This window comes from Dreissena polymorpha, chromosome 2 (genome assembly GCF_020536995.1).
Source record: "Dreissena polymorpha isolate Duluth1 chromosome 2, UMN_Dpol_1.0, whole genome shotgun sequence".
NCBI classification, from domain to species: domain Eukaryota; kingdom Metazoa; phylum Mollusca; class Bivalvia; order Myida; family Dreissenidae; genus Dreissena; species Dreissena polymorpha.
This window is the reverse complement of record NC_068356.1, coordinates 128,671,638-128,694,073: the sequence shown is the minus strand read 5'-3', so window position 1 is coordinate 128,694,073 and position 22,436 is coordinate 128,671,638. Positions and strand designations below refer to the sequence as shown.

Genomic DNA, 22,436 nt, shown 5'->3' with positions numbered 1-22,436 from the left:
TCGATCACATCTCCTAAAAATTGTTTTCGTGGTGAATGAAGCTGGCCAGTGCTTACCAGCAGTGCTGCAAACAGAAGAAGAGTTTCAAAACGCTTTTGACTATCGATTAACAGAACGCACGACCCGACGGTGAATGCAATATCTCAAAATTTGATGTTCAAAATTGACAGTCTGAACGAAACGCTCGAATTAAACGATTACGCGATAGTCTATTCGCGAGTGTCATATGATGAGAACAATACGTGCTTGTATATCGACGTGAATGAAAAACTCTATTCGTATGAAGATTGTACAACAAAACGAACTCTGTGTCAGATTAGAATTCCTGGTATGGGACTGGATTCACCGAGTGACGATGATTCCAAAATAAACAGCGTTGGGTCTTATTTATTGCACTACATTTGTGGTTGTTCTTTGGTTATAGTATAGTTTATGCGTATGTGTTTGCAAGGATTTCAATCTAGACGTTTACAAACTACTACAACAGTTCAAATAACAAGCGCCTAACTCGAGTATAAAACCATTCACGCAAAGTCAGTAGTTGTCATAACGTAAAAAAATGTTCAGCTGTGAGTTTGTGGCTGCGATGGTAGCAAATTACTTGGAATGCAAGCAGTTTGAGGACTCAAATGACACTCTTTGTGACATTGTTGAATGTGTGGTTTTGCTTGTAAATAGAACGGTAACGATGCATGTTCTTACGAATATGACTTGATAAACTCTTGTGTCGATAAAGACTATTTCGCCGAATTGCTTGAACAAAGCTGAACAGTGGTTTGAGCTGGGATGTGTTTGTGACTGCATTTGTTTTGTTTGTTGCCGTCGTGCATGAACGATCGAAAATACAACCTTGAAGGCTTCTACCACCTGGTCAAGATTCAAGACGTTTTTCGAAAGTATAGACTAAATGACTGGGTTGAAAAACAACCTGGTAAATGGAATGCATTTGTTGATTATTGTAAGCATGTTTGTTGAATAAAAAGTAGAAAACAGAAAAATACGTTTTTGGTTGTTTTATTCATATATTTCATATATACAATCATCACATTCACGGTCGCTCTGTAAACTAACAATAAATTTGATTCCAACTCTACAAACAAATCGTTTTTATCGAAATGTCTTTGATACCAATCATATCGATGATTTCCTTACACATAGCACAGCCGTTGGATTCAGTAAATCATATTTCTTTTCAGTCTCGCCATCTCGATCAGCAATACTGAAAAGCAGTTTCGTTTCATCTAGTGTATCCCTTACTATTAGATCGACATCGCCATAATTATCGTCGTCGACGTTTCCAACAACATCTTCAACAAGATATAAGTACACGCTAAGGTGAACTGTGATTCCAAAGCACGTTAGTTTAATTTCATACTTGAACTCAGGTCTTGGCTCGAAACAAGAATTTGACCAACCCGGTTGAAACGTGTCAGATTTAAACTTATAGAACCTCTTAACTTTGGGCTTTTCAGTTGATGTGATGCTCAAATGCTTCGATACTATTTCCCACAACTGTTTTGCATCAGCTTGTGACTTGATGCGATCATACTTCGAAATTTGCGGACGAGCATACGATGACCATTTTCTGCGGTGAAAATACATGTTTTGAAATGTAACAATTTCCCAACAGACACTTAAATGGTTTGCGATGCAGATCGTTACAAAATGTGCATATATAAGCGCTGCGCAAAACGTAAACTGCATTAATTGATGTTTGTGACACTCTTTCTCGGCATATTGCTAACACTATTCATTATCGAAGAACGAAACCCCGATATTTGGACTCGTAAACAGACCAAACCTGACAACGACAAGAAGAAGACATGATTTGTGTTACATTTCTTGCGGCGTTTTGTATTCAAGAACTGCGATGGTGGTTGTCTGTTAGAAAAATACGAATGGAATGCATACAGATGATGGAACAAATTCGTATGGACTTTCGAACAGATTGTTGCTGTGGTCGCAAAGACTGCACCAAACTAATTGCGCGACTTCAACTGGAGAAAGAGCAAGCTGTGAAAGACTCTCGAACTTGTATTGTTTGCCGCATTGAAGAGAAAACCTGTGTGGTAACTGCATGCTGGCACTTGTTTTGCGTAAACTGTTGCTGGCGCATGCATATGAACGGGAACAAATGCGCTGTGTGTAGAACTGAGATGTGGGGTTGGACGCCGATTTATTGGACCGATTAGAAGTTATGACTTTGAGTGTTTATATTATCGATAAATAAACCGTTGAAATGCATTTTATGTGAATAAAAAGTAGAAAACAGAAAAATACGCTTTTGGTTGTCTTATTGCATGAACAAAACAAACACACAAGTTTACTGTTATTGTTCTTTATTAACAACATACAACAAAAATGTACAACACTTATGTCATCACATTTTCTTCTCTGCGCTTTCGACTCAGACTACGACTGAACACCTTTGTAAAGCTTCTCTTCCTAGGCCTTGAACGTTTATCATCGTTTTCACTAAGTTCGTTGACTGACTTCGGTTGAAGGTTTTCCTTTGACTCGTTTTCTCTTCTGAGCAATTCGTTATCATACGCGGTTTTGTTGTGAAATGTAAGAAGTTGTGGAATGCGTTTAAGAAACATCACCACTTCTGTCATGCCTAGGTGCTCAGCGAGTTCGATCATGTTTACCAGGCTAGAGATTGACTGCCAATCCGAGTAATCTAGCGTGAGACCGTTACATTGGTACTCAGACAGGTTCATGAGAATTTCAAACACGTTCATCAATTCTTGAACACTGTACTTCGGCTGAATCTTGACATGATTTGTCTTAACGTTAGTGAACATTTTCACAATTGCTGCTGGGTATGATTTTTGTTCTTTGCCCACATAAAATACAACCCTGTCTTTGCTTTGTTTAAGCGACTGAATGAGCTTTGAAGAGATTTCAATACCAATATCGTACTTCAGTTTAGTGAACAAGCGATTAGTGGCTTCGGTGTCAGTGACCCGTTTAATATCTTTAACGTTTATGGTTGACATGGTTGACATGGTTGTGTGTGGTTTGAGTGTTTCTATAGAAAAACTAACCTTAAATAGATTTTTATCGCAGTTTTCCAAACCGTAATTTGTGATTGTATAGACAGTTGAACATCCACAAAAAGTCATGTTTTTTCTTGAGCTGGGAATCACATCCTATAGTGTTAATCATAACAAGAAAAACATAAACTCCTAAAAGCGAATAAGGACAGAGTGAAGTGTTTCTCGAAGTTTTGTATGTATCGTAAATAAACTTTATGTATGTGGAATTGTTAACTGTACTTTCGTCAAACAATGAGAAAAAATTGTAAGCTTTAAGTCGGTTGTATCCACAAATAGGATCGCCAAATACTGAATCAAAATGGCTTGTAATTTCGCTAGTTGTCAATTTTTTGAACAACGACATGCGTTCATCGTCTTTGAACTCATTGAGAACCATTGTGACACACGTTTGAATTCCACACCCGAGTTTTGAGTTCATTTCTACTAGCTTGCTTTCGAATATTCGTATTGGTTCTTCATATTCTGTTATGTATTGAAAAATGCATAGCGAGCATTCGTGGTGATGTCTAGAGTACATGGGTGAAAGCAAGTAGGTGTTTTGTGCTAACTGTTCGTCTTCGTCAACAATCAAAACCTCGTCAATATCCATTGATAAGGCAACAAATGTTTACAGTTCATTGATACAATTTATTTACAACATATACAAAAAATGTAACACACACAAGTCAACATAATCATACAATATTGCAACAACGTAGTCATTCGTCATCATCGCTCAATTCTAGATCACTGAGTATAGTCTTTTCCTTTTTCGGTTTCTTTGCAGCTTTCGTTTCACCAGATTTGCGCATTCTTTTAACAGCCAGACCGTTCATAATTTCCTTTTCATCATCGTTTAGCGTATCTGAGATTTCTGTATCGGAGATGTCGATATCGGCATATTTGCGTTTTTCCTCAACATTGGAAGATTTTATTCGCTCTATTAGCGCAAACATGTTTTCGTCTTCCCCAGAACCGAGTATTTTGTTAATCACATCAATTGGAATTCGATCGAAAACGTTAGAGCTCACAGTCTTCACAACATCGTCCTGCAGGTTTTTTGTTTTCTTGATGCCCTTTATCAGATTCTGCGTTCTTACTTTGAGGCTTTTGTACTGCGCTAGTTTGGCATCAATCTGTTTTAGTTTTTCTGAAAGTTCTTTTATCTTCAAATAATCGTTAGGCGACAAGAAGACACCTGACTCGACTTCAGAAACCAAATTCCTTTTCACGCCGTGATTGAGTACAGTGTTCGCAAACTGCTGTATTCGTTCTCGGTTGTTCGTTTTTATAGCATAGCTCGAGGTCAACATTGCTTGTGCCATCGTAGAAAGTGATTGCGAGTGTGCTTATTTTGTTAACTGCAGCTATATATATACGCTTGAAAAATAATGCACGCCTTACTTGTTCATCATTGGCTGGAATAAACGAATGTAGTACGCCTCTTTTGCTTTACGCACATGCTTGTCTCGCTCTGTCTCCAAAACGAATACAGTGTAACGTTCTTTTACATCGCACAAGTGTTTCCCACATTCTATCAAATGATCAGTAGCTCGACAATAGTGCTGTTCTGTTCGAATATGAGAGTTGTGTGTGTGAATGCGTTTTCTCAAATTAACGGTCTCGCCAATATACTCACCGCCGCAAGTGTTGCACTTCAGAACATATATAACATCTTTTGATTTACAAGTCAAGTTCTCTCCATCTTCAACAATGTATACAAAACCACAATTGAACTGAAAACTATTTCCACTCTTTATTTGAGAACATAAAGTGCAACGCATACCGTTACATGGTTTAACTTTGTAATCCATACAAATTTCGATATTTCGAGATTGTGAATAAAAATGTGTTTATACGCTTTTTGTTACTGAGACGTGAAGATCAGCTGGTACCGTGAAATTGATTCCGTGTTCCTGCATAGCACAAGTAATGTCAAAACACGAACAGTTTTGCGAATTTAGCTGACTGATATGTAGAGTTTTACTAACTTTTGTGAAACAAAACTCGATTGTCAAGTCGAATATGAACACGTTTTCGTCTCCAATATCGTCTAGTATGGTTTCAAAAATGCTTTCGAGCAGTTCTTGTTCATTGATCAAAACGCTGATGCATTTAAAAACGTGGATGGAAAATTCTTGAGTGTTACCAATGCTCTCGCGTTCAATGGTATACATGTTGTCATACAAAGTCATTGTGAGTTATGACAATAGCGGATACAAACGCTTTGATATATGTTAACTGTTTACAACAGTATCGTTATGCCGAGCTATGCTGTGTAGTACAATTATGAAGCAAATAGCAGCTATCACAAGCACAATGAATCCACCAACACAAACAGCGACAGTTTCCCAAAACGTTAATTTTCTTAGTCCCGGTTCGTCATTCAATGTACTTTTACCCAACAAAACCTCGCAAATCGTGGGACTGTGTTTGCATTTTTCGATTGAAATGGTCTTTGATCGCATATCGACATACGTGCATTCTTGTCCACTGTTCGTCCTTTTGTTGTACACAATGAAGTGATCGCTTGTTACAGAAGTGTCATCTATATTTTTTATTTGAAACTTTGCCTCACTCATATTGTGTGCCGTGTTCTGAGTAATGCTAACCAAATATGAAACAACCGTATTATCCAAATCGTAAACACTCGCAATACTTGAGTGCGAACAATTTTCATCAATCCGAAAACATTTGCCATCATTCGCTTTCACAGCACCAATATCGCAGTATGTGAAATTAGCCAATTGTATGTGTGGTACGCGAATGAAATGACCATTTCTCGCTATAAGCACAGCATTCGTGCTCTCGGTACAATTCTCAATTTGATACGTATTTCTATATAACGACATACAAATCTTATCAACAGCTGTGCCATCTTTGGTGCTGAAGACAGTAAGTCGATATGATGAAGCCTTTTTCGCGAGAATAACTTCGTTACTCACTTGTTTCACTATTTGACTTAGCATCGCACGTAAAGCATGATTACGTTCGTTGATAATCAAGAGTGTGTATTCACGAAACGGAGAAAAATGCGTATTAGAGGAAATCTTGAATGATGAATCCAAGTTGATGAAATAGCAACGATTGTTATGTACTTTGCCGATTGTAGTAGAACGATTACATGTTAGGCAGTAACAATTTTGCAATCCATACGTAGATACTTCTGCAACGGTCTGCTTGTTGTGCTTAATTCCCATTTTATGCTTGTTGATAGCATCTTGCATATTTTGAAATTTTTGGTTAAGGATGTTATCGTTTTTAACTGGCAGACTAACGTTGAGTTTTGGCTTGTTAAGAGCATTTTGAATTTTGTGAGAAGTTTGGTTAACAACAGTATTTTTTTTAACTGGCGGACTTATCTTGTTTTTTGGATTGTTGGTAGAAGTTTGAATATCGTAAAATTTTTGGCTAACGAAAGTATTGGCATTTTGAATATCGTGAACTTTTTGGCTTACGATAGGGTCAACGATAGGTTTGTTTGTTACTGACAGAACTTTAGTGTTTTTGAAAAAAAAGTCAGAAAAATCGATAATTGGAACATTTTCAGCGCTTTGCTTTTCATCCAAATTATCGTCAGAGTAATCCTCATCAAAGTTATCCTCGTCAGAGTAATCCTCGTCAGATTGATCATAGTCAAAGTCGAACTTATCATCGATTTTTAAGCGGATCTCACTCATTTCTTGCTCTATTTGTGTAATTGTGTCTCGCAATTCTTTGGACTTAGAAGGGATTATTTCCAAACCTAGATCATATTCTTTGATATACTTGGCGACTGACAAATCATTCATTTTTCTCTTCAATAACGCATTTTTGATTCGTGTTAACGCATGATCCTGTTTCTCGGGACTAGCACCTTCTAAATTCACATCGCACCATGTCCCTAACGTTGTACACAGTTCAGTATTGAATCTGATGATGGCATGACCGTGCATCCCATTTGCACAAATTTCACTTCCATCATAGGTCAATGAAAAATTGTACGGAAACAAAGGTATCCAAGCGTGTGTGTAAATCTCATTAAACACAGATGCCACAAACTCACTGATAGAGTACGTTTTCGGCTCAATTTGCAATCTAACTAAAAGACTGGGTAAGTCGTAAGTGATAAACATTGATCCCGCTACAAAACCATCAACTACACTGTATACCGGTTTCGAAAACGCTTTTTTCTTGTTCGGACATCTAGATAGACCTATGGATTTGCATTGTTGCTCATGACCTTCTAAACTAAACTCTGGGTTTTTCATCCATTTGTTGAAAAATTGTAAATTTTCTTTGACATCGTCGTATAATGACAAATACTCATAGGTTACGTTTATCAACACATAAAATAAACCATTCGTAACGTCAATCGGTGTGTCCTGTACATGCTTGAAACAAGACGGTTCATAAAAATTTGGTTTAGGACGTCCTAACGCATTTGTATGTAAAACTAAGGGAAAAAACAGGGCAACTATATGCACAAACATATACATGACGAGTTTTTGATGCATTGTCATTTTGGAAAGTTCCTATATAAGTATTTTCAAACAACAAATTGAAGTTATTTGTCTTTCAGTCATTCACATGGATTACACCACAAATAGCATTCCTATGTGTCTGTGGACAGATTTCCAGCATGTAGAAATAAATACAAGAGAACATTTTGCACATCAATTCGAAACGTACGCAAAACTCAAAGCTTCTCTACAACCAACGAAGTTGATAATGTGTCTATTTGATGAAATTGTTGAATTCGTTTGCAGCAAAACAAACATAAGCAAAATCAAGATTCAACATGCGCTGATGGACTCTTGTACTTCAAGAAAAACCTTTTCAATTTGGTCGTTTCTGATCAAAGATGTGACAAAAGAAACCTTGAACGTTCTTGCTACGAAAGCGAACCGGTGCAGATTCGATTTATTGTATGGTTTCATTCATGCCGAAAACTGGATATGTGGTGCAATTGATTTTCGAGGTGCTGAAAAGTCAAAAGATATTGCCAAAGATATTCTTGAAACAGAGCACGTTTTTGAAATGTTTAGCGCGAATGCGATGACAAAATTTACCCATCAAATTGTGTCACATCGTGATTGTTGAATAAAATGTATTGTATTATAGCTTGTGTTTTTGTGTTTATTTTTTGATACTTCTCGAAAAACAAACAATACGCAAAATCGTTTTAGGGTTTTTTATTGACACATACATGCACAATCGAACACAAAAGAACAAACATGCCATAACTGTCAATGCCTGAGTCTTACATCTTCTTTGTTCATTTTCAATATCCATGTTATGATTGCTTATATTCAAATGTTTTGAGTCGTAGCGTTATCGAAAATACACCTAAACTTCCTATACAAATACATGGATGTTGCCTCTCATATTCATCCATGTATTGAACGAATGCCTCATAGTCAGAAAAATAAATATACTCGGTCTCTTCATCCCATAGACGTTCAACCTGATTTTGTTTTTCATCATCGATGCCACTGATTTCGTCCGCAAAACAATTGTCGAATTCTTCTTTATATTTTTCCTCCAAAAAACTTTCGTAAGATTGCAAAAACTGATCTTCTATCATATCATCGATATCACGGCTTCTGCAAACCCAACACATTTTTCTATCATGTATCTCTGCATCTTGATCATTGGAACCCTTTTGAAATATGTGATTATCATCGTCGATTTCGCCCCGGTAATATTTTTGCTTTTGATAAAACTGTTCGTAAGATTCGAAAACCTGTTCTTCCAGTATATCGCCAGCATCATTAGTTCTGCAAACCCAACACATTTTTCTATCATGTTTCTTTACATCTTGATCATTGGAACCTTTTTGAGGTATGTAATTATCATCGTCGATTCTGTCCTGGTAATATGTTTGCTTTTGATCTCGTTTTGCATTGCGTATTTTTGTTCTTCGTTTCTTTTTCAGCCTGTTTTCAGCCTTTTTACGCTGCTTTTCAGTTTGTTTTTGATAAGATTTGTAGCGGGTACGAGTACAAGTCTTGTCAATTTTCGCCATCAGCAGCTCATCCAAATCACTATAATTATCGTATTCGTCATACTTTTGGTCATCTTTTGTTTGAAGACTTTCTACCGATTTATTTGAATATTTTTGGTTATCATCGCTAGAATGAACATCTTGATCGCTTTCTGTTTCCACAATTCCATAATTATCTCTTTCATATTGCTTTTCAAACTCGATTTCCAAGTACCTATCGCATAACTCATAGTCAAGAAATTCAAATTCAAAAGGACAAGCACGACCAAACCGTCGATGACTGAGTCTCACTATTTCTTCTTTGTTCATGTTCCAATCGAACACAAAAGGACAAGCGGGGCACAGCTGTCGATGCCTAACTCTCACATCTACTTTGTCCATGTTCCAAATGGAAATGTGCGCATTGCAAAACACGCATCTAACGCAATTAAAAATAGTGTCGGAGAAATTCTCTCTCGTGTCGGAGATGACACAAGGGTCGTAGATGAACCCTTGGCTAGCCAGGTCTTCCTTTGACACGCTGCGTTTGGATGGCCTGTCTTCAAAGGTTTGAAGTCTCTGGTCCATAGTTTGATAGCGACTGAAGGCTCGTGGTTCAGATTTTCTAAGCCTCGCAAAACGACTGTACACAGACATGTTTGCAAACAAACGTTCTTAGACTTACTAACGTATTCATCTCCTATTTATACCATTTTTTTGTAATGACTTATGCGATACAACTCTCGTAGTACAATTAGTGTTTGACATTGTATATTGAAAACAAAATTAGCCCGGCAAAATTAGCGGGGGGGTCTTTTTTAAAACCCCACCCCCCTTATTAAACCGTCAGAACATTTTCCGGGCATATCATATAGCGCCGCATCCCGCACCAAAAATGCACACAAGAAAAAAGTGGCTGTGGAGTTTTTTTAACATATGACATTTTTGTTGATCAATGCCCCATGTATGGTCTTGACATATTATTTATGTAAGCTGTATGCTAGAAAAGGAAATAACATTCGAGCCTTCTTTTGAAGCAATGTCTCGGTACTACCAAACGCAACTTATGGAGCGCCGATGAACCTCTGACAAACTTGATTTTGTCAACGGATATTCCTGTTGATGCAGATGCTGACGCCGACGACACTGGGATACCTATCGTCTGTTCCGTGTGCTGTACCGGAAGTATGTGTAACAGCGGCGGCTGCGGGCACGACAGTGAGTGCGCGTTATGTTATATTCACTTTTGTTGTACATTTGGCATGCCATGCTTGATTTGCTGTGTTAAAAATGGCACTTCTTTTACCGTTAGGTCCACTAGTGTTTTAATAAAAATCTCTATAAACTATTGCTTTTGTGTCACATGATTAAGTTTTTTTTCAAGTAATTCTACTATCACAAAAATGTCTCCTACACTCGTGCAATTTAATTTGAGCCGCGTCATGCAAAAGTTGGTCTTATTCCATATGCGGCAAGCGTAGCTCAAGACCGGCCTTCGGACAGTGTAGTCCCTGACCAGACTGTGCGGATTTGCAGGCTGATCTGGAACTACGCTTGTCACATATTTCATAAAACCCATTTCGCATGACGCGGTACATTTTTGTAACGCGACTGCTAAATGACTTCGAATTCATAACGATTCTTTTGGTGAAATTACGTCATCAACATAAAATGACGTCCATTAGTTTATATAAGTATTTGTTTGTATATACAAAGTTATCATTCCTTTCCCGTATACGAAAATTATAAATAGGTGACTCTAATTGTTTTTTATACAAGTTTTTAGTCGACTTTGAATAGGAATTTCACATTTGTAGCACAAGTTCATGTCGCCTGAATGCCAATTTTTTAATATCGCACTCACGTGTGAACCGGAGTGTTCATTTTTAAGAACAGAACATAACTACTGTCATACTATGAATAAAAGTTAAAGTTTAGATCACGTTTTTCGGGACGTTAGTGCTATTATTATATTTTATTTGGTATATAAAACCTAAATAATGTTCAATAATTTTAACTTGTAATAAGAACAAACTGAATACATAATATATTTACGTTGTTATCCTAAGCAAGGCAGAAACGTATGTATAACGAAAGGCAAAGTAATGTTTGGAAACAATAATTTTTTCAAAACTGCCTCTTTGCCTACGTTTAAGAAAACGCGCGAATTTGTCACACCATAATTCCAAGCGCTAAAACACATCTCGGTTACACTTTGTAGAGTTCGCCGACCTAACTTCAGGCTCTCGTGGCCCAATCTGCTTCAACTGCTACCAACAACTTAACACAGACGACTGCGATAAAATACTGATGTGTGGCCGCGACGAGGTAATTTCATTGCATACCACCCTATTTTATCCTATCTTAATTACCAACCGCGGAATCTCCTTATACTCTTATATGCTATGTTATTTGACCAGCCGTTTTATTATTAGGCTATCAAAACGTTTTTTTCCTGTATTGCGGCATTTCTTTTGTTCAGTCTTAATGCTTCAACGGAACCTCACACGCGGTATTAAAACCATTGCATGTGTTCGCTTGTGTAATATAAATAGCTACCCTTTCAATCGAAAGCTTATTTCAAGAATTCATGCGACAGCCCTTAAAACGAAACGAAAATGTTTAGTAATAATTTGTTAATGTTAATTGTGCTCTGGGTTGAAACCGGATTATCTTTAGAAACCCCAACCTGTCGGGTATGCACCAATATAGGCAATACTTTTCATGTATATGCCCAAATAGGTTTGTGACCTAAGGGAGACGACAGTTGGAACGACCACCGAAGTTCTCTGGAAGACGTCATGTGTTAGTCGTCAGGTAATGATAGGGCCGGTAAATTCTCATGGGAATCCATTCTAAGTTTAAAGCGAGATTATACGATTTTTATATGTGTTAAATTGTAATATAATTATACAATATGTTATCATAACACACAATATGCAAGAAAAATGATACAGCAAATACAAATAAGCGCCCCGAGCCGATTGTGACGAAGATAATTCGTACATATTTTCCTACAATAACCGATGCATTCGTCTTTGTAGTAAGTGTTCGTGTGTCGTATGAAGCGATATCGCTGCAGGAATTTCAAATGAACCGTTAAACTAAATTTAGATTCACATCGTACATGCATGATATACATGCTGGCGAATTCGGCTGTGCAGCCTTTTTCGATTTGAGATTTAAATATCTGGCTTATTTAGCATTTTTCGACACATGTTCTTCTTAACTTTTATTTAAGTTTATATTGAAATATATGTATAATAAGCTTTTATTACACATTTTATATTAATGAATAAATATTTGACAAGATCGTATATACCCGCTTTAAAGACGCAATGTAAGGAATGAATGACTTGCACATCCGTTGAGTATTTTGCTAAGAATCTTAGTCCAACGTTGAATGCCTTTATAGATAATCTTTTATCGGAGTTGACTTCACAGTTGTTTACAGCACTGCTTCCCTGCATCTTTGCAATCATAACGCTGATAAGTGGTTGTCACTGCATCTGTAAACCTGTCAACCTATAAGCACGCCCGAACTGTAACCATGGCTGGGTCCAAGTATTTTGGAGCACACGACCCCATATATTATGAGAATGTCTGCGTTTGTGTGTGTGTGGGGAGGGGGTGGGAGCAAGGATTTACCTAAGCTGTTTTGGTTGCTCATATTTTTGAGAAAAGATTACTATTTAAATATCACCAACTTTCATAAAACCTCTCGCATCCCTATGGCCATAAAATATATAACGGCTATTATAATGTATATCTCCTAAATTGATATAAATTATAATATACTTTATGTTTTAGCTGATTAATCAAACTTAATGGTCATTTTATAATATAATGAGTTTGTAATTGTCTTACTTGTATGCATTATTATTATTACCTTATATAAAGATAAATGTTAAAAACAATAAAGATATCAATAATAATATAAGAATATAATTCAAATCGGACATGATATTTGAAAAGACAATACAGATTTCCAGCAAAAAAAAAAGATAACATAATGCTTTTTAATGTTAGTTTATCTTTTAGATGTGCCCCGCATTGACGCACCCGACGCTTGTTGGAAAGAAGGCCCAATCAGGTGGGTATTAAAATGGCCCGAAGGTCATTTGTTTGTATTCGACAAACGGTATGTAAATCATATACTGTAGTTGTCTGAGGCAATATACTCTGACTCTCGCCCTCGGTTGTCAATTACTAGTATATAGCTTCGATGCGACTGCATTTCAACAGCGGATGAAGGACAAAAAACCAGAATAACATTCAATGGCAAAACTGAATATTGCATTGCAATAAATGAATATAAATATAGGTTTTGTTGACGATTTTGATCATACCTGGCTACCGGATGTATACGCTAGTATCCCGACAGCTTCCTGTAGTGGAATTGAATTTGAAACTGTTTGATCAAGGCCATTGTTAATCAAAATAAAATGATAGTTGCCGCTTAAAGAAATAAGTTGAGATGGAGGAACTGTGCTATAATTTTGTGTGAAGAAAGCTTAGATGAAGACCTTGTCCTCATATTATGTAAACTCGGACTAAATTAATTGGTAAGAAGTTGAAAATCTAGTTCCTGTGCATTGTATCTTTTTTTGTTTTAATTCATAAATGGTCAGCTCTAAATGTACAAATACGTTATCACTACTGCATATATGTTTACTATAAATATATCAGGCGACTGACAGAAAATGTATATTTTACTATCATAGCGTAAGCATAGTCGAGTGCGATCTCTTGGTGAGCTCTTGTTACTCCTAACACTGTTATTAGTATATATTAGCTCACAATTGAATACATTTATAAACATAGTTTGGATACATCTTTTAACGACTTTTTTGCTTCTTTTATCAGGGAACTTGTGTTGTAACACAGATCTTTGCAATTCCGTAGACGTGTGAAGTAACTTGGACCATGGTTTACCGTCGATGATTGTGTTGGCATGTTACAACGAAAATACAACAACACCTTTGTTTTTGTTTTTGTTGTTTTTATACGTCCTTTTATAACGGCCGTTAATCACGGGCGCAACCTCGTTCTTGCGATGAGCGAATAAATGAGCCAGTGCTACTTTCGAGTTGGCGCTAAGGACCGGATATTTTGAAATTTCACTGATATTTCTTCATGGTGAGTAGGTTTTATATGTTTTCTCTCCAACATATTGAGAATTATTTTAAAAAGTGGGCAATGTAGTGCTATTCAGCGAATATTAAATTCCTCCACAAATGTACATAAACATACAATCACAACCGAGTTGGAAACGTGAGGACCTTTATAAGTTGTGGCATGGTGGAGTTTTTTTTTAAAGAAAATTGCCTGTATTACGAGCAAATTCCACCCGATAAATTCGCGAATACCATCAAACGATTGCGTTCAACAAATATGCATGCACAAATACATCGGCTTCTTGCAGATTTTATAGATAGTTCTGTATTTTCCAAAACAGTCGTAGCCAATGCCAAGGAGGTGGCCCTAAGGGTATGTGGCGGCGGCAATGCACGTTATATGACTCGTCACATTACTTACATTTGATTGATTATCTTCCTTTCTCATATTTATTTTTTATTTTTCAATGTAAGTACTTAAACCCAATATATCTATACATAACATATACTTATTCTAAAAAAAAACAAAATGTAAATATGTAAATATGCAAGTAACCAACTTAATTAAGAACGCAATAAACCGAAAAAATAGTGTACGATATAAACCCAAAATATGTATTATTCAATAAATCCTTTACGAAATAATTAATTTTACCGGCACCTCTGCTTGGAACGATTAGTTTTGTCCCATTTCCAATTGCGAAATCATTAAAAGGCTTAAACATGTCGTTTGTTCCTAATATCATCTGGAGAAAAAAATGGATTGCTCCGGGTTTAATCGGTAACCTTTTTTTATTATACTCAAGTTTCTTTCCAGTTTTCAAACTCTCTTTGCAATATATTATTGTTTCGTCGTAATTCTGTTAACTCACTCTTTTTATTGTTTTTGATTATGTTCGAATTAAATATAAAAAAGATCGAATCTCAACTTGGAATAGGGCGAAATAATGTATGGTCGGCATCGAAAGTTAAAATAGCTGAAAATGTACATTGGCGCCACCTCCTGTCATTAGCGCCAACTCATTATCCCCACGTTTTTCGGAGAAAAAGTGGGGATTATGTGGTTATCTCTGCCGTCTGTCCGTCAGTCAGTCCTTGCCACTATCTCCCCCTAAACTATTAGCACTAGAACCTTGAAAATTACACACATGGTAGCTATGTGCGACGGTGCACTATTTGGAATTTTTATCTGACACCTAGATCAAAAGTTATAGGTGTTTGGGTGGGGCCGGGTAAGAGATTTTCCTGTCACCGCGATTCGAAAAGGCTCATAACTACTGTGTCACTTCAGGTATTGCTTTCATATTTGATATGCATGTGTATCTAGACAACACCTTTCCATGCGCATACAATTTTTTACCTCTGTTTCCTTGAATTTGGGGTCAGTGTTCAGGTTTCAAAATATGCGGCCGCGATTCGAATCAAAGTACTGAAAGTACTGCTGTGACGATGCTTTTGAGAGGATGGATATAAAAGCATCAAGTTAAGTTTATCTTCATCACCACAATCACCACAATTGTGTATGTTGGTACGGAAAAAAATTTGGTACACAAATTTTGCGAAACAAATTTGGGTATGAAAACAAATTTGGGTACGAAAAAATATTTGGGAACAAAAAAATTGGTACCGAAAAAAAATTGGTACCGAAAAAAATTTGGGTACGAACAAAAAATTGGGTACGAAAAAATTTAGGAACGAAAAAAAATTGGGGGAACGGGAAAGTTGTACCAGTGGGGAACTTGACCAACACTCGCACATTTTCGGCCCTTTCCGTCAAACATCAAATAAGTTCCTCGAAGGCAATAGTATGAATACACATTTCGGAAGCGGTAATGCGGTCCTACCTACGCGCGTCAAAATGTAAGCGAAATATGTACACAAGTCTGTCAGGAATAATTGAATTAACGAAGAAAATCGTGTATTGATGGTAGTTTTTTGAAGAAATGTGCAGAAAATATATTAAACAAGAGCTGTGTTTGTGAAACACAATGCCCCCTGCTGCGCAGCTTTGAAGCAGTATATTTAACCTTTGACCTTGAAGGATGACTATGACCTTTCACCACTCAAAATGTGCAGCTCCATGACATACACATGCATGCCGAATATGGAGTAGCTATCTTCAATATTGCAAAATTTGACCTTTGACCTTGACCTTGAAGGATGACCTTGGCCTTTCACCAATCAATATGTGCAGCTCTATGAGATACGCATGCACGCCAATATTGAAAAAGTTATGGCCAATGTTAAAGTTTTTGGACAGACAGACGCTTTATGTTTGACATTTGACCTTGAAGGATGACCTTCACCTTCACCTTTCACAACTGAAAATGTGCAGCTCCATGAGATGCACATGTATGCCAAATATCAAGTCGCTATGTTCAATATTAAAAAAAGTTATGGCCATTAAAGTTTTCGGACGGACGGACAGACTGACTGACAGTTCAACTGATATAGGCCACCCTACCGGGGGAACAAAAAGCAATAGCGATATTTTTCTCAGCCACATTATTGTTAATAGTTTGATATCACAAAATGAAAGTGAAAGTAGAACTGTCAAAAATGACAACCTGTCAGCGTGTTGTTTTTGCTGGCACGAGAGGGCGATTACACTCAATGTGTTCACATTTTGACCATAGGCTTTGTCAATGACCTTTATAGTATGGGTAGCTTTGATATTATTTATTGCTATCATGTAACTGCATGATTGTGTATATGTTTACAATACACAAAGCATACATAATGATATAAATATACTGATTGAGCTTATAATAATCTGAGAACTATAGCCAGGTCAATTAAGGACTTAAAATACAATTTTGTGTCCTGATTTCATGAAGAAATGACCATGCATGTCCTAGATTTCAAATTCAAGGCCCTGGTGTGACACATTGGTAGCATTACCGTTAAATTGTTACCATGCTTATGAAATTAGATTTTATTGAACTATCTAAGGAAATCTGAATCAGGCACTGATTTTTCTTCTTTTAATACAGTCATAGATCAGTTGTGGCCTCTGGGTAATGACCAATTTTTGCTTACTTGTCACACCCTTAAAACTTTCCACACGTCTATAATAGCAAATCTGGATTTAGGTGATCTTCAATGGTACATTTAAACTTTAGCTCTGTTACAAGAGTGCTGGTAAAGTCCAGTCACATATTTAAATCTAGGCCATGTCAAAATCAAAGTGTCAAAGACAAATGAAAGATGCGTTCATTAATTATTGCCCAGTTGTTTACTACTGCTGTAAGTTTTAATATAAAATGACTGATGAACATCATGTGAGAGAAAAATCACATTATCATTGAATATCAGGTTTAGCAGCCTTTTAGATAACAAAGTATGCTAGTTTTCAATGTCGCTTCTGGGGATCAAACCCGTAGGGCTTTTAGGAAGATTCTGAAAATTTCGATCCCTCGAGAGCAACCAAACCAAAAATTAAGTCAAATGTTGCCGACTCGGTTTTTTGAGTCGGTTCATGAGGGATAATGGAGCTCGATTGGACATTGTCGGCTCTGGTACTACTTACATGTACCCCGGGTACTCTTAAGTATACTTACATGTACTCTGGGTACTCGAAGTATACTTACATGTACCCCAGGTATTGTAAATAAACTTAATTGTACTCGGTCCATATTAGACTGTACCCGAGTTGTATTCGCGCCCAAAATCCGATGTCGTAAAACGCGCAACCGATTATCTTAAACACACTTCTCTTCAAAAAACACTGCATCAACATGCTTTTTGTGTATGTGTTCCGATAATATAGAGGTCATTCTACAGAAAATTGACATAAATGTGCAGGGCTTAACTCTAAGGCACGTCCGAACGACATTCACTGCCCGTACCTTGGTCCGGGCTAGCCAATGTCCCAGGAACATGCCCGACCGGTCGTGTGTATTTTGGGCGGGATTATATGTTCTATATCAATAAACTGCGTTTAAAATAAGCTTTTCAAAGATGCAAAAACCTTAATACAGTACGATCAGATGACAATTAAATCCCAGAGTGAGTTCGGAGACAACAAACGGATCGTATCTCGAAATAGATTCGGAACCCCCTGATTGCAATCAAAAAGAGGTTATCAATTTCAAATAATTTTAATTTGTTGTCATTATGGAAAAGTTATTCCATCCTTTAGACGATTAATAAATCCATTTACAGGAAGATAGAGACTTTAATAAGATTAGAAGTGTTTTGACAATATTTTTACGCAATTCAATTAGCAAAACTAATATTAATGGTCGATCCCGGCTTTTAGTAGACAGTTAACCCTGTACAATTGTTACAACTACCGTAACACGTTGTTTTGCTAAGATTTACTTACCATTTCTTGTAAGACGGTAACCCGGCAATCTATGTAAAAAAGGTTTTAACGTTCATGTCGTTGTTTAAGTTTGGCTTTACGGGTGGGGATGGGGGTTCCTCGGATACGAAAAGAAAAGGGAAGGAGGAAAGTAAGAGAAAGTATGAGGAAATAAAAAAAACTGAAAATTTCTCCAGAAATGGTGTGAAGATTACAAATAGATGTCTTAAATAGATGAATATTGATTTCAATAGCATTAGTAAGGCAAGCTAATAAGAATGATTTAATCATAATTGCGCATCTCCAAGCACAAGAAAATACAAGTTGAATGATAAATATAAATGTTTTTATAATACATGGGTCAGGGCACATGAAAGATTGGTCAGGGCTAGTAGGTTCTGCATTTACTAGCCCGAACGGGCTACTTGAAAAAAAGTTAGTGTTAACCCTTTGCATGCTGGGTAATTTGTTGTCTGCTAAAATGTTGTCTGCTGAATTTCTAAAATTAAGTTTTCTTCGATTTTTTATTCAAAGAATACTATCAGAATAGCAAACAGTTTGGATCCTGATGAGACGCCACGTTCTGTGGCGTCTCATCTGGATCCAAACTGTTTGCAAAGGCCTTTAAAATTCGGTTCCCGCACTGAAAGGGTTAAGCCCTGATGTGTATATATAATTATTACAAAAAAATAGTCGACAACGACGGATTTAGGGTTAAATTTCCCGGGTACATTTTAGTCTATTTACCGTACCCGGGATACATGTAAGTATACTTAAGAGTACCCGGGGTACATGTACGTAGTACCCGAGCCGACAATGAACAATCGAGCGATACTGGAAGGTGCAACATCTCTCACGCCCCCTAGCATCGCCTTTAGCAGTATCCAATTCTCAACAGGAAAGTGCTGGAGTCATTGATCCCGAGGGACAAGAAAAACAATTGATTAATGTTCAAAATAAATAATTTGATAAATGACAATTCTATTATTTGAGCCAGGTCACAGGAAAAGCGCAGTCAAATCAGTATCCAATCGAAATCTGCGACCGCGATTCGAAATAGGCTGATACCTACTGCGTCCCTTAAGATATTGCTTTCATATTTGGTATGCATGTGTATCTGGGCAATACCATTTCCATGCGCATGAAATTTTTGAACTTGGGGTCCGCGTTCAGGTATCTAAATCTGCGACCGCGATTCTAAAAAAGCTCATAACGTCTGTGTCCCTTCAGATATTGCTTTCATATTTGGTACGCATGTGTATCTGGACAAGACCTTTCCATGCGCACAACATTTTTGACCCCTGTGGCATTGACCTTGAATTACGGTCTGCGTTTAGATTTTGAACTCTTTTATGTGGTTTGTTCGTCCGTCCTGGTCACTATCTCCTCCTACACTTTTAGCACTAGAACATTGAAACTAACACACATGGTAGCTATGAGAATATGTGCGACAGTGAACTATTTGGAATTTTGATTTGACCCCTGCGTCAAAAGTTATGGGGGTTGGGGTGGGGCCGGGTCAGAGATTTTCACTCATTGTTTTATGTTATTTTACATAAACTTCTTCATTTCTACATCGATTTACTTCAAATCGATACTGAACATCTCTTATGACAAAACGGTAAATCTCAACTATGCAGGGCCCAATTACCAACCATGGGGCGCCCCTGGGTCAAACATGCGGCGTGGGGATACGCGTCGGCCTCTGCCGCGCCATTTTTAGTTGCCTTTGACTCTTCATGTATCTCTTTTAAAAAAGTTCCAAACTATTAGATCGAAAGGAAGCAAATATTCTGTACATGGAACAACTTATACATGTTTAAAGCAACTGCTTGATGTTGTTAGTTTCATTGGTTTGAAATTTGTTCGTCACACGGTCAACATACATCAATTTTCTTTTACAAATGTCACCATGCCACACCTTATAAAGGTCATAACGTTTCCAAATTGGTTGTTACGGTATAAAGTGGAGTTGCGAGGAGTTTGTATATCAAATTGTATATATGCTTGTTGTTAGAATGACGCCTGAAGTCGGTGCTGTGATGCGAATGTGAATTTTTAGATGCACCATTGCCTCAAAATACGAGATGTTCAATGTATGAATGAGAATCCCAATATAACCCCTGAGGTCGGTGCTGAGATTTTGATTCGAATTTTGAGATGCAAGTATGGAGTGATGTTGGTATGAGTAATTTAGTGTTTAAAAGGTATGATTTGTTGCTGGTGTGGATAAAGGTATGTATACTATACGTTGAGTTAGATAAAATGTTCTAAGTTTATACATGGCGAAACAAGTTATATTTTCTCATTTAAAGTAGGTATGCACGATTTTGTCAAGTATTTATGAATTTATATCAAATGTGTTAACAACTTATTATGCATAATTTTATTTAATATCAATGAAAATAAAAGTTAAGAAGAACATGTTTTGAAAAATAATCCAGATATTTAATTCTGAAATCAAAAATGTCTATCCAGTCGAATTCGCCAGTATGTATATCATGCATGTACGATGTGAATCTAAATTTAGTTTTACGGGTCATTTTAATTTCCTGCAACGATATCTGCTCATACTACACACGAACACTAACTCCGATCCTAATAAAACGACGAATGCTTCGGTTATTGTAGGAACATATGTACGAAATATCTTCGTCGCAATCGGCTCGGGGAGCTAATTTGTCTTTGCTGAATTTTATGAAATTCGTCTTCTATGCAGAATTTTTCGTGCCTATTTTGTGTTATTGTAACATATTTTTATCAATATATTACAATTTAACATATCAAAATCGTGCATACCCACGGTAACGCGTTGTGGAAACAACGTTGTTGAATTCAACCAACACCTTCTTTCACTAGTGATACCGATTTAGCTATGGCAAAAACAATGATTAAACGCGAAAACTGTTATGGATTTGAAAATGCATAAAGAGTGATTAAACAATGATTTAATTAAATCATATCTAAAATATGATCGATGTTATGATGTGTTTTCAAGACCGATCCGCTCGCAGACGTGTTCTTCCATAACAATTTTACAAACAAAAGCTTGACGTTTGCCATGCTTTAAAAAATTTTCCCAACGAACATAATGGCGTTTATGATTAAATAAATTATATATGTTTAGGCCAACCATCACGGTACTATATTTATTATCAATTATTACACAATTTTGTAAAAATTATTAGCTCGGTTGGTATATGACGCGTTGTTTTGATTTTTATTTTGTCATTATACACATGTAACAATCGGACTCATTCACTTTTCAATTGCAATGTATTTTGGAAAAAGCAATATTTATATGAATCCACATATTTTTGCGAAATATTTCTGCAATGTGGCAATTGACAAGTTTCCGGAATTGTTTTTAAAACAGATCCAAGTGTCTAGTCGTTCCTTTGAAAGTCAAAAAGCATTATACGTGAACGATTTGTAAATGTATGGTACTCTTATGTATTATGTGCTGGCAAAGTGTTTGTCTGTCAATGGCAAAAGACCGTCTTCTAAAGAACTATACATTTTATGCCTTTTAAGATTTTGTTCTTATTGTTAGAAATACAATTATTTTCATACGGACGCAATGAGACCATAATTGTACCGTACACTAATACTTTTGCACCGAATCTCAAAATCGTCGTTTGCAGCAAAACGGCCACATCGTTTTACATCATTTCTAATATGTTAAACATTTAAAACGTTATACTATTCGGTAAACGTTAATGAAAAAATTCGAAGCATGTTTGTAAACATATCGTCGGAATGCTCATTTTCTAATTAAGCTGTTTAGACTTTGTTAGTAGCGAACGAAGGTGGTACTAATAACTGCAAAATTGGACACATTGTGGGATGCATTTTTCAAACAACTCTCGTGCATTATTATATTAAATCACTAACAACAGGGTCCAGTAGTCAAAAATTGCTTGGTATGGTGTAAAAAAAAATTGGGAGAAATGAATTCCAACGTTTTTCCAAATCGTCTGGACAGTATGGTATTCCCTTAATGTCTTCGC

General features: G+C 36.7%; 1 protein-coding gene across 1 annotated transcript in view; it reads left to right on the top strand.

Moving 5' to 3' along the window:
• Positions 1-13,988, top strand: part of LOC127870072 (uncharacterized) — a 39,364-nt gene extending 25,376 nt beyond the window's left edge. Inside the window, exons 2-6 of the mRNA XM_052412730.1 lie at positions 10,041-10,221; positions 11,225-11,331; positions 11,746-11,820; positions 13,045-13,096; positions 13,870-13,988. Coding sequence (XP_052268690.1) covers positions 10,041-10,221; positions 11,225-11,331; positions 11,746-11,820; positions 13,045-13,096; positions 13,870-13,916 — 462 coding nt within the window. The 3' untranslated portion in view covers positions 13,917-13,988. The remainder of the gene's footprint in view (positions 1-10,040; positions 10,222-11,224; positions 11,332-11,745; positions 11,821-13,044; positions 13,097-13,869) is intronic.
• The last annotated feature ends 8,448 nt before the right edge of the window (positions 13,989-22,436 follow it).